Genomic DNA, 13933 nt, shown 5'->3' with positions numbered 1-13933 from the left:
TTGTTCATGAAACCAGATATGTGAGAAATTAAATCTCCCCTATTATTTTAACAAAGCTGCTGTCCATCTGCTTATGAAAAAGAACAATTTAAACTCTTCTCTCTTTGGTCGTTATCAGACACTTTTCAAGTTTCTGTTTGCTCTAAGTAAAGGATGTGGACCAGCAAACCACCCTTTAGTCAGGGTATTTGTTCCCATTAAAAGGCTTTTCTGAGAGTCTCTAACAACGTTCTGATGCAGATTGATTCAACTAAATGTTTGGTGATGTTTATTCTGGCCACAACCTCGTCTTTAGACACAGTCCACTGTTAGATCTGTTTGATAGGTTGATATCCGCTTTGTAGAAGCTCTCTTCATATTTGTCTGTCAGATCATTTTGTGAAGCTACATCAAAGTACAAATCTCCCCCTTGTCTGGTTCAACTTAGGGAAGTGCAAGGTTCCATTTTGTGGCCTCTGTTGTTAATAAGCAAATCTATTATGCAACGTTTTGCATGTTTTTGTTCTTCCATTTGGGTCTCTGCTGCTTCTAGAAACCACACAAGCAATTAAAAAAAGACTTGAAAATCAAGTTAATGTTAAGTTAATGAGCCGTTTCAAAAACTCTGAGAATGTAACGTCACAAATAAGCAGGCACTGCCCATTACCAAGCAACCCCAGTGAAGCCCAGCACGTTACCTAGCAACCCCAGTGAAGCCCAGCACGTTACCTAGCAACCCAAGCTGAGCTCTGGAACATTTGGTCAACTGTTTTTTCTGCTGAAAAACACAAGTGTTTTGTTGTCAGGGATGTACGGTTGCATAATTGTGCATCTGTTTGCAGCCATCTTCATGTGCGAGTGTAAACGTTGAGTTGGGGGCGTGGCCAGCAGCAGCTTAATAAAATTTAAAGTGACAAGATGTCCTAAAACAGCTAAAAGGAGATCAAAATAGACAGAACTAAAATATTATCTTGAATGCTTTTGTGTAAATAATGTAATGAATATGTTTTTTATCACCCATAGACCTAACCTGGTAAAGGAAGCTTAGTAGGTCACATTTAAAGCTTCCTACTCTTAAGACTTCACAATTCACTGCACCAACATTGTTGTTTGGTTTTTATGACCAGAAAGCATCCTGACTCTGCTGAAGCTGATAAACAGTTTTAGATTTGCTATTTCCCTCCTGAGACGTCATTCTGAGTGGCACCTCACTGAGACTGACCGACAGAGAAAACGAGCGGCTTTGAGACCGGTTCACAGCAGCGCATTGTTTGAGCCGTCTCCCCCAGTCCTCACCTATCAATGCCCTCTTTCTGGTGCGGACCCCCACACAGTCAGCTGTGCAGGAGGAGAACTTGGACCAGTTGGTTAACTGGCAGTCATCCTGGCAGGGGAGCTGACAGCGCTGAGTGATGGCGGGCATGGCCTTGGCGGACTTCAGGCACTCGCTGATGTCGGCCTGCGTCCCGTCCAGCTGGCGGCAGGACACAGCTGGGACAATCAGACGAGGTTAGGGAGAAAGAGAAAAAGTGTATAAATTAGGACATTAGTCTTTATTAGTGGTTTAACATACAGCTTGCCGGACATTAAAAGGTTGTTCAAGATCATGTTATGCAGTAGAATTTATTTTATTACTTTCGTTTTTTGTGGTTCCTACTGCGCACAGTTAACATAAGACCAGAGTACCTTCAGATCTAGCAAATAAAAAGGAAAAGAAGTTTGAGTTTAGTACTTAAGTTGTGTTTTCACATCTGAAAGTCCAGTAGACTTGGTTTGATTGAGGACCAAAATTGCAACACTTGTTACATTTTCAGCTGCTGTGGTTCACATTCACACTGCACTGTGTCAAACGATCCAAACTAATTGAAAAACCTGTTCCCCTCCTCACCTGTGGTGGCGCTGCACCAAGAACTACTGAAGGAAACCGCATAGAACCTCTGAAGAAGACCAGCACAACTTCCTTCTTCAAAAAATGTAAAATATTTGACCACAGCTATTTTGATCAAAATAGATCAAACTTTTGACCAAATTTTGACCAAAAATACTTGGTCCAAGTATTTTAGCTTAGTTTCTAGTGCAAATATCTTAGCAAAATTGAAATAAGACAAAACTAGTTTACAAGTAACTTTTTAGTAAGGTATAGAGGCTTGTTTTAAGCAAATAATTCCTTAAGATTGATGAAAAAGTACAATATTGTTTTATTGGCAGATTATTTAACTTATAACAAGACATTTTCCCATGTTACCAGTTAATTTATCAGCCAATAGAACAAATACTTTTTCATCAATATTAAGGAATTATTTAATTAAACCAAGCTTCTACATCAAATTTACGTTAATTTGTTTTATTTTAAGTGTAATAAGATATTTGCACTAGAAACTAGACTAAAATTACTTGGCAAGATTTTGTGTTTTTGCAGTGCACAGCTCTCCAAACAAACTGCACCTTTCTAGACAAATGAACCAGAGTTCAATTAAAACAAACTAAACAGGACTGGTGTGAATAAACGCTAATTGAGCGCATCTCCCCAGTCTTAACATCCTTACACAGGCTGGATTTTAAAATACTTTTAAGTTATAAATCACCAAAGCGCTTGCAGAGAAGAGGATGCTCTCCATGCAGTAAGAGGTGCAGTGAGCATCCCTCTGGTGATTTGATTAAAAGTGTCACACATATTCCATTAACACCTTGGAAAATTGTGTCACCTTATGAAAATTGCTTCAATAAATCTCATTTAAAGAACACCTGAACAAAAAATAAACTCGAGCTGCAAAATTCAGATTGGATCTCACGGGAGGTTTAAAAACAATTATGAAAGGAGGCAGACACAAATGCGTCCGCGCTTCGATTGGCTTAAAACGCCACAAGTCAATTAGCTTTTAGCTGCATCCTCCTGCTCTTTGTTCCTTCAATAAAGGGTATTACAAGTGCTGCTGCAGTATTTCATTTTCCTGTGACGCAGACGTTCTGCAGGGCTGCACCTTTATGGAGAAATCAATCTCTGAGCACATTTTGGTCAAACCCCCGTGGGCACTGCTATTGGTTCGGAAAGCCTCTGTCTATTGGTGTGTGAGGTCACGTCTTATTGTTTGTGGGTTTGTGTGGGCTGCAGGGAGAGAAGAGCTTGTGGCTTTGTGTGTTTAATGGAGCCTCTACTGTGTTTTTTTGCCTTTAAGGTGAGAGTCTCTACAGGTAAATATCAGGACATAAGAGTTTCTCCTTTGATCCGAGTCAATAACAAAAACAAACGTGACAAAGTGTCACAAGGAATAAAATTGGGGATCTGATGTATAGTGAAGTTGTGCTTTTACTGTACAGTATTTTATTCTTTAGTTTGTCACACTGTGGAACAGGAACATATATTTCTATTTGATACAGAAAAACAGTGCTAAATTAAAACATCTTTTTATTAAACAAATATAATGAATAGCGTTGAGTAGTAACTAGTTACATTTAATCAATTACATTTACTTGAGTAACTTTTTTGAAAAAATGTACTTTTAGGAGTATTTTTACTATGCTGTACTTAAAACTTTTACTTGAGTAATTTGATTATGAAGTATTTCTACTATTATTTTAGTAAAATCTTCTACCCACTGAATGGAAAACAAACATATTTTAACCAAAACTTCACCAGACACAGACCTGCAGGTTTTGTTAAAGTTTCATAAGTGTTCATGTTATTTAAAATTTTCTTTTGCCTGATTTTGTTATTTTTTGTTACTTATATGAATTTTTGTCATTTTAGTCCTAAAAATACCAAAATTTCCACTTCACTATATATTTTGATCCATCTGATGATGTAATTTTTAAATATTCAATGATTGATAATTTGATTAGTCACTCAGTACTTCAGTAGACTTTTTACCAAATACTTTTTTACTCTTACTTCATATAAGATGGCTACTCTTTACTTTTACTTGAGTAAAGATGTAGTGCTACTCTTACTTGAGTACAATTTTTTGGTACTCTGCCCACCTCAGGTACTGAAATACACATTTATCTGACATCCCTGTACCAGTACAACTCACTTAACTACACAAATAGCTTCACAAACTTGGTCAAACATGTAAAAACAACAAAGCTTTAATTTGTTCAGTCAGTAGAGTATAGCAGCCAGTGTAAAATAAATAATAAAGAAACTGAAACTGACAAAAACAAGTTTCAAATGGTTCAGAAAGTCCAATTAGGAATTGTAAATTTGATGTAAAATAAATCACTCAGAGAACAAAGCATAGAATTACAATGAATAGATCTGTTTTTACGAATCGGAGACATTGCCAGCAATCTAGAATATATTTCAATATCTAGATTCAGATATTAATATCAGATTGGCTCATCTTTATATAAAATCAGTGAAAACGTTAAAAAAAAATCCCCATCATTGTGCTGAACGATGGACCTTAAAGCAGATTAAAATCAGATTGATTCTTTTCCGTAATAATGTGAGGTAGGGAAGAAGAAACAGCAAAATAAGAACTAATAAAAGCTTCGTGTTGGAGGTGGAACATAATGAAATTGATCATTCCCCTTGAAATTGGATCCTTATGAAACTTCCCTGGACTATACGTTACAGCAAAGCAGGAAGAAATATGCTTTCTGCTTTAAACTACTTGCCACATATGCATGAAGCGTGGATAAACTGGGGAATGGACTGGTGTGTTTTAAAAGGAAAGGTGCAAAATCTTCTCCTAAGTTCCAACAAGAGACATTTGATTAAAATTGCATGACTCGAGCCTGAGGTGGGGGAAAAATATAATCAGCGAATCAACTCTCGACTGCCGAACCGGTCTCCAGAGGCGCACATCGAGATGTGAGAATATTTCCATCCAGATCTCAGGAGAGCTTGCTGATATTCATGAGAGTTTTACACTCAGTTTTTTCTGGCATATGAAAGCACAAGCATTTTCTGTACGTGCTATACTGGGATGAATGAGTGAAAAATCACCCACAAATCAAATAAAATCAATGAATTATAAAAAATAAGGAGATGAAAATATTTGTTTTGGTACCTCGGGTCTGAAGTCCGGGTCCGCACGTCTCCTGAGCGCCTGGAGTTTCCTTTCTGAGAACCCAAGGAACCAGCTGGCACTTCCTCCACTTGTGAGTTTTCCACCTGAAAATAAAGTTCAGTCATGAATGATTTATTGCAGTCATGTCATAATGTTCCAGCTGTCACACAAAAGATGCATTTTCAACATTTTAAGATACTTTTTTTATAAGGTTTTCTATGTTTATGATGCACATTTCAAGTTCCAAAGATGTTTGTAGAATTTTATTTAAAAAATTTCAAGTCTATGTAAACAAACAATATTTCCGACGTCATTTCTTTTATAAACGCAACTATTGTAATTCTCTGATGAACGTTTTGTTTTGGAATAAATACTGACTGATGGTGATAATTTCTCATTTCCTTACTGCTTGGAGTCGAACAAAATGTTAGCTTCTGTTTCTTCACATGGTTTCTATGAATTTACCAATAGTTCCTTATAAGGTTAAGATCTCTTTTCCAAACGTAAAAATATTTAATCTTTATATGTTTAGTTGAGGTTTTCCTGCAGGAACGTTTTCAAAGAAGCTGGCAATTTTCTTTTGCTTTTCTTTTAGCTCTGTCACTTCCACTAAACTGGGAAAATTTTATTATTGCATTAAAGGAAGTAGATTTGTAGCTTGGTGACATTTTTCATTAGTTTTAACACAGATAATAAAGCATCTACATTTTTCAATGTTTTGCAACCTAGTAAATCCTAAAATCTAAACTTGAAAAAACCCTGAGAAAAAGCAAAATATTACCAAGTGTTTTGTCTACTTTCTAGTGCAAATATTTTAGTACACTTAAAATAAGAGAAAAGTAACTTACAAGTAACCTTTCAGCAAGATAAAGGAGCAGGTTTTACATTAATAATTCCTTGACATTGATGGAAAAATACTAGTTACACAGCTAGATTATTACACCTGTAACATAACATTTCTCCTGTGTTGTAAGTAAAATAATCTGCCTGTGAAACTGGAACTTTAGGAATTAAAGTTTTAGGAATTAGGAATAACTGACTTAAAACAAGCTTCTATATTTTGCTGAAAAGTTACTTCTAAATTAGTTTTGACTTATTTCAAGTGAGCGAAGATATTTGCACTAGAAAGTAGACAAAAAACTTTGTAATATTTTGTGTTTTTCCAGTGAAAGCATAACAGAGGTTTTTCATCAGCACTTAAACGTTGGAACAGGTTTATCCAGTTATGTTTTTCTAGAAAGAAAAACCATTTACCTTAATTTTTCAGTTTAGCAGTGGATTGATTAGTAATGGAAAACCCATGACTTTTCTAGAAATGTCCCTGTATTGTTGTAAATATGGAGTGTTTTGTGTTGTGAATTTAAAATTCGGAATTAGAGACAGACGGTACAATCTGAGAGGAAAATGTAATAAAAAATTAAGTAAATTTAATTTATTTAATTATTTCAAACATGTTTCTAAAAACCAGTAAACAACTGGACAGAGAAAACATGTGTAGTTTGTCTAGTATGAACTAAAAACACCTGAAAGTTTCCAGTTTTATTGTAACTGTCCACCGGGACCACAGCGGTGCTTGTACCTGAAACCGGGACAGACTTTGGGGACCTCACAGTCCTTCTCCTCTTCAAGCACCAATGGGCAATCCTGTCCTCCATTAGAAGGCATCTGGATGACCAGACGTCTCCTTGATTGCTTTCTCTTCACAACTTCACCACCTGGACAGACAATCAGTGGGGTAAAAATCAGAGAAAAAGCTGGACCTGAGAGTAAAGATAAGAAAAACGGAGAGCAGGAGCGCCACTGTAAACTCTAATTGGACAGCTGTCTTATGCATCCCACACACCTGATTACTCACAACAACAATGATACATTAAATTAAACAGTTAGGCTGTGTTAATGACCAGGATTACCTCTGTGGTATTTATAGTGCCTGAGATGCGCTGAAGTGTCTAATTAAGATCAAACAACCCTCTAAATCAGGAGAGCTAATTCTTTTTTAGCATGCGAGCTAACTGTAAAAACACCAACTCAAAATGATCTACATATTAGGAAAATGAAAAAACAGACAATTCTTTATTTGTTTCATTCTGAAACTCAATAATAAAAAAAGTATTAGATCCACTGGCAGATTATTTCATTAATAATAATAATTTAAAAAATGCCTCGTAAGTTAAATAATCTGCCAGTGGAACTTGTACTTTCCCCCCCAATATTAAGGAATTATTGACTTAAAGCAGACTCCTATATTTTACTGAAAGGTTACTTGTTAAGTTAGTTTTGTTTTATTTCAAGTGTACAAAGATATTTGCACTAGAAACTAAACCAAAATTACTTGGTAAGATTTCTTGTTTTTGCAGTTCCCAACTAGACTTGCTCCTGGTTCTGTCATAATTAGTCACATTTACAGCACCAACTTTCTCTATAGGATAAATAATAAGTTTGTTAAGAGGCTGATATTTTCATTTCAAAATGAATATAATAATTTTTTGTGTTATTGTGGGGACAATTTCAAGTTGTTTGCTAAATGGTTTGGAAAGTTGGAGAAGTTGCTCTAAATAGTGCAACTTTTAGAGCACTTTTAGTGCAACAAATATTAGCAGCATACATTTTAAATACACAGAAGTAGAGATTTATACCACCAACCTCCATAGAGACAGTAATGATCTTAAGCTGCAAATCTGTTTTGCCACTTCTCAACAACCTGGACGAAGGCAGACCTCAGCTTTCACAACATGAAAACAATAACACTTGGTACTTCCTGACACTTGTGGCCTCAGGCAAGCAGATCTGCTAGACGTACTAAAAGAGGTCAGCCCAAAGGTCGTCTCTCAAGCCAATCTGTCACATTAATTATGTTTAACATGAGCGAGGCAGCGAACATTTGAGGCTCGGGTTGAAGAGTCCAAACCACGCAGCTGCCACTTAAACCTAACTGACTTCTATAAAAAGTCAGAATATATGAGGCAGGATTATATTGGGATTGTGTTTGCATTTGTTTTTGCATTTGTACCTGAATCGCAGGAAACCGAACACTCAGTCCAGTCGCTGAAAGGAGTCACGATGCAGTCCTTCTTGCAAGGCAGCTGACATGGTCGCATCGTGCTTGGGCGTGGGCCTTCTGGACACCTGAAACACAAAACATATACATAATCAGGGCCACATATTGATCAAAACTAGTGCACTGCAAACACACAAAATTTTACCAAGTATTTTTGGTCTAGTTTCTTGTGGAAATACCTTAGTACACTTAAAAAAAAAGACAAAATTAACTCATAAATAACTTTTCAGCAAGATATAGGAGCTTGTTTAAAGTCAATAATTCCTAGTCCATCCATCGTCTTTACATTCTTGTCCCCAGTGGGGTCAGGAGGGGTGCTGGTGCCCATCTCCAGCTAACGTTCCAGGCGAGAGGCGGAGTCACCCAGGACAGGTCGCCAGTCTGTCGCAGGGCAACACAGAGACAGACAGGACAAAACAACCATGCACACTCACACCTAGAGAGAATTTAGAGAGACCTTCTTACTGCAAGGCAACAGCTCTACCAACTGCACCACTCTGCAGCCCCATGATTCCTTAGTATTGATGAAAAAGATCTAGTTCCACTGGCAAATCATTACATTTATAAAATGGGGAAAATGTCTTGTTATAAGTGAAATAGCACAGCGGTGAGCAGCATTTTGCCCTCCAGCAGGGACATGGGGGCGGGATCTTGCTCCTGTGACACTGCATAGAGTCCAAATATAAATGGATTTAACTATCAGTGAGTAAGAATCCCTTTGAACCTACAGAATATGGGGTCAAGCCAAGGTTTTTCAGGCCAAGGGTGATGATTAATCTCCCATCATTTAAGCACCTTAGGTCTCCTGCGAGTACCACTGGAGCAACATAAATGGGTCTTGATAGACCTGCTGGACGTCAACTGGTAATCCCATCTCTGTGATCCAGTCTAACTGGTCCGGCAGCGGCAGGCTGTCCTCATCCTGTGGCCAACTCCGCCGTCGTCTGGGTCAGGGTTAACGTTACTAACAATCAGCGTTTTCCTCTCGATGTTCCGCGCTCATTAACGCGCCGTTATCAGCGGAACGATAGCGAGCCTCGCAGGCAAACTGCAATCATGTACAGGCAACACCAGGAGAGGTTTATTTTTAATACCAATAGACGGAGCTAAATCCCTCTCAAGCAGAACAAATCCTCTCGTGTCTTCATAAAAGTGAATGGTTCAAACGAAATAAACAGCTGCTGGATGTAGCGGAGCAGCTAGATTTTCTGCATTTGCGGAGACTCTTGCACATAAAGAAGCGAGTAAACGTGTGTATTTCTGCAGGTTATTTCAGACACAAGCGTTGCTATTTGGACCCTATGAAGCAAAGAACCAAAGACAAGACAGATGAACCAGAATTCAGTATGTTTGGTTTACATCCTGGGCTCTATAATATTTATAAGAAGAAAGCAACATTAAGAGAAAAAAATACTGAATAATCAAACAAAAATCCTACATATCATGTTTGAGGGATTCCTCTACATGTGGCACATCGCCATGGCAACATAAAAGCTGCCACACCTTCAGAATCAAGTTGCTTTTAAAATATATGTTAAAACAATATAAAGTCAATGAGATATACATACTAGCCTATATTTGCACACTTATACTAACTATAATCAGAGCTTAAATGTCATGAAATGTTAAAATTTACTTTATTTTGAAAAACCAACACTGCTAGCTCCTGCCTGTGAAGTTAGCTTCTGTGCGCTGCGCTGCTTTGAGTGAAGTAAAACTCAACGACAGTTTGAGGAAAAGAAAAGGCGAAATAACTGTACGTAAAGAAGGATAAGTTGAATGAATGTTTATTTCAAGCCTGTGAAAACCACTATAATGTCAACTGCATTTTGAATGGCAGTAATGTAGTTAATTAATACAGTTCGGTCTCTACGTGTAATGTTTCAGATCCGTTTTGAAGGCTCCCTTATTATGGTATTTAATCATCAGCGTTATGTCTCCACATAACCCTTCGTCATTTTAAATATTTAAAGGATTGAGTTAATTTTTTGTTCTGCAACTCAAAAGACTTAAAGGCAACTTTCCCTGAAAAGGTTGGAATAGATAAAAACATGCTCATTAGTTGTTTTGTGTAAAATCATTCTCAGATAATGAGATTTTAGTCTGCTCAGTTTTGCCTATTTTGAGTTTCTTTCAAAATGAGCTGTTTTAGGGTTATATAAGCTGCTGGTGGCCACACCCCTTCAACTCAATGTTTACACTCACATGTGAAAATAGTTGCAAACAGATGCACAATTATGCAACCATACATCTTTGAAAAGCAGGAGTAGAGCCTCCTGCACAACCAACAAGAATGCAGCAAGTGGTTTCTGGATGATAAGCCAACAACATAAAAAAAAAAACCACTTGTCTTTTATAGCAGCCATTGTACAGCTCATACAGCGATAAAACAAGCTGATCAAACGTGCAAGAGCTTAACTGGTGTTGCTAGGTGACAGGCAAAGCTTAGCTGGGGTTGCTAGGTAACAGCGTAGTTCCAGTCAAATGTGACTCGTTTTATAGACACTAATAAACATGAACTTATTGCCAGAAAACAGTTGTGTGTGTGTTTTTTTTTTAAACTGCTGGGTTGAGACCAAAGTGGAAGTATAAAAATGTGAAAAATGTGAATTTTGCATATTATATCCCCTTTATTGCTCAGGCCTTAGAGAACAAACAGATGGACTTCTCAAGTGTGAATGTTTTTCACAGATTTCACCTACTTGGCGTCTCCTTTCCATCTCATGTTCTTCTGAGGCTTTCAGGAAAACAACAGTATCGACTGCGGGGCTAAAAGCCTCAAAGTACATGTATTTACTCGAGTCTGTGAGATTTATGGGGCCTTTAGTGAATAGAATCTTGAACTAGCATCATTCTTTTTAAAACTCCAGGCAGTCAAAGTTTCATAAATACTTAATCAGCAGAAATTAAAATCAGTTTCAGAACAAACCATATAACATCTGGGTTTATGAGTTAAGATGACTAATAATCTTTGTTTAGAGTTTCTTTTGTCAGACTTCTGGTTCCTTAGTTGTAGATGCCACATATTGTTATTAATTCTAACTTTATTCATTCATTATTCAGAAGAGAAGGCATATAACACAGTTAACTAAACTTATTCAGTCCATCTTTTCCTGTGATTATATAAAATTACTGAAATAACAATAGATGCATGATTAAAAGTGTTGCTATGGAGCTCAATTTTACTGAATGTGAAGCTGAGGCCGTTAATGGGGAAAGGGGAAAAAATAAATGTATTTAATGAAGACCCACTTAAAACTCATTGAAGTGGTTTGTTTTATTTAAAGCCTCATAATTATTTCCTCCTTCATCAAATCAGACTCTGGCACTTTTTAAAAAAATCATGTGTTTGGTTGAGCAGACTCTTTAATAATTTTTTGTGCTCACATTGCTTCTTACATGTGATATCATGGTTATTTATATCATGAAAAATCTCCAAACAAAAGCTGATTCTTTAACTGAGAGTTTTACTTACTTTTTAAAGATATTTTATAATTTTCTCCAGGTGTTTTAATTATGTGTGGTTAACTGAAAAGTGGAATAAAGCAACTACGTGAAGCAAAATTTATCATTACGTATTCAGACAATACTCATGTTGAAAACCTCTAAAGTTTCTGTAAGCATATGATTGAATATGGGCTAGAATGGGAAAATAGCATTATGTTAAATGACATGGAATAAAAACACAAATAGTTTGCCATATTCATATTGTATGAGTCTTGGGGACGCCACAGTTCCAACCCTCCTCAATTGCGACCCCAATATATATGGAGAAACCTGACGTTTGTACGTTTCCTGTGGAAACTAGCAGGCGGGTTTTCAGTGAGACGTTGCTATGACAACACATTCTTCAATTAGCTTGGAGTGCTTTAGAAAATATTAATTAATTTATCATAAAATAAAAAAATTAAATAGCTTCTTCTGGATGAGACTTGTCATTGAATTGATAGCAATTCCTTATTCTGATTGCTGAGCATGAGAGTCAGTAAATCCCACTTGTCTTTGTGATTTGCAGCAGTAACAAGTTAAGTCTGACATTCTTTTATCTGAGTACAGATTTATAAACTAGCTGTATTATTGAATGTAATGCATTAACTAAATCTTTAAGTGTTACATATTGCTGTTTGTAAAACTTTTATATTAGATTTGGAGATCTTTTTTTTTTTTTTTTTTTTTTTTTTTTTTTTTTTTTTTCTTTTTTCTCCGAAGAGTTTTTGCGGCGCTAGTGGCTCGTATTTTTTCCACAGTAGGCAGACAGGAAGGAGGGTGAGGAGAGGGGGGGAAGACATGCGGCAAAGGTCGTCGGGACCGGGAGTCGAACCCGCGACGTCCGCGTCGAGGACTAAGGCCTCCAAACGTGGGGCGTGCTAACCCCCTGCGCCACCACAGCACGCCCCGATTTGGAGATCTTTATTGGATTTTGCACATTTATTTGCAGTATTTGCGGTCTTTTCTCATTTTTTACCCTCCTAATTTATGATTATAACGCTGCTATAGAAGATTAGCATGCAAGAATTTAATATTAAAATTTAAATATGAACCCCTTTTATGCAGAGGAACAAATACCAAACCAATGTTTATTTCCAAAATACAGCAACAACCAGAATATTTAGAGCATGAGGCTGTCTGTGGGGGTGTGAAGCTATTTGTATTAATGTCATCAGTGCAGTTTTAATTATATTTCCATTCTACCACTGTGTTTTATTTCTTTCTTTTGCGCCTTCTTTTGTTTGTGAAAATCGTTAATCTTTACTTATCACGCTGTTTTTGCTGTTTGTACAAAGAGCTGGGAGTATTTTACCCCAGCGGCACTATTTCTTTTTCTGTGTCACTTCCCTTTAGCTTAAAATGGGCTACACTTCAGTGAACCCAGAAACAGCAACTGGTTTTAACATCCTCACTGGTTCCAGTAAGCAATACAGCCACAGGATCCTCAAATGTCACCATTTGTGGAAGCACAAACAAGATGTCTTCCATTAATCAGTTCTATTCAACAAGAGCCCATTTTCTGAAATGACTAAGTAAATGGTTGAGCTGGATGAAGGATAGAGATTTAAGGCAGAGAACTGTAAGCAGTTATAAGTGTACACACATAAAAAGAAATCCTGCTGGGAGCAGATAAGGCTAATTAATTTCATTATCAAAATTAGGGACTACAAAACAAGAACATGCTTTGTTTAATTTAAGATGAATCAGTCACGGTTCTTCAAGGACGAGTTTGCTGCTGTCTTTTGGTCTCAGGAGTTTTCAGCAATGTCAGAAAACAAACAGCCTCAATTAGACAAGATGGCTCACAGAGTTTAAGACTGATGCTGCCGAAATGCATAACCACGGATCATTCAGTCTCCGTTTTCACAAATTCCAGCGCGATTACACAAACGCCCATTTGGTCGCAGTAGGCACACAGACCGTCACAATCAATAAGCAGACATTGTTGTTTTTTACCCCCCTCACACAATAACAGCTTTCTTGATAGGATGATAGCAGACCAAGCCTGAGGCACTGACATATTTTTCTCTGTTGTGTCCCACGTTTCTATTGGGCTTTGACAGTCAGTGTGTGTGTCTATGTGTGTGTGAGAGGCAGACGTGGCCTGAGGCGGCAGGGGGTGAAGGCAGCTCAGACCCATCTGTGGGTGAGATGGGTCACATCTGCATGAGGACGTTGCGGGCGGCCATGTTTGCTACATGGAGACCAACAATGTGAATTGATCAACAATACCTGCCAAACAAAAGCAACAACTGCGCAAAAGTCTTTCTTGTAATCTTTCAACGGTAAAATCTACATTCGGCTCGTTTTTGTACTTCCATTTGGGTCTCTACTGCTTTTACAAACATTAGAGACCCAGTAGCAGTAACAGTAGTAGTGCTTTTAAAAGTGGCTA

General features: G+C 37.3%; 1 protein-coding gene across 3 annotated transcripts in view; it reads right to left on the bottom strand.

The window, feature by feature from the left end:
• The window catches only part of thsd7ab (thrombospondin, type I, domain containing 7Ab), a 226578-nt gene that overhangs the window by 80912 nt on the left and 131733 nt on the right, over positions 1–13933 (bottom strand). For all 3 annotated transcript variants that reach the window (XM_032558677.1, XM_032558674.1, XM_032558676.1), the window contains 4 exons: positions 8002–8117; positions 6571–6706; positions 4992–5095; positions 1276–1470 (listed from right to left, as the gene is read on the bottom strand). In XM_032558677.1, the coding sequence (XP_032414568.1) occupies positions 1276–1470; positions 4992–5095; positions 6571–6706; positions 8002–8117 (551 nt within the window). The remainder of the gene's footprint in view (positions 1–1275; positions 1471–4991; positions 5096–6570; positions 6707–8001; positions 8118–13933) is intronic.

Source organism: Xiphophorus hellerii, chromosome 3 (genome assembly GCF_003331165.1).
Source record: "Xiphophorus hellerii strain 12219 chromosome 3, Xiphophorus_hellerii-4.1, whole genome shotgun sequence".
NCBI classification, from domain to species: domain Eukaryota; kingdom Metazoa; phylum Chordata; class Actinopteri; order Cyprinodontiformes; family Poeciliidae; genus Xiphophorus; species Xiphophorus hellerii.
Note: the sequence above shows the minus strand (reverse complement) of the source record. Positions and strands in the feature narration are given on the sequence as shown.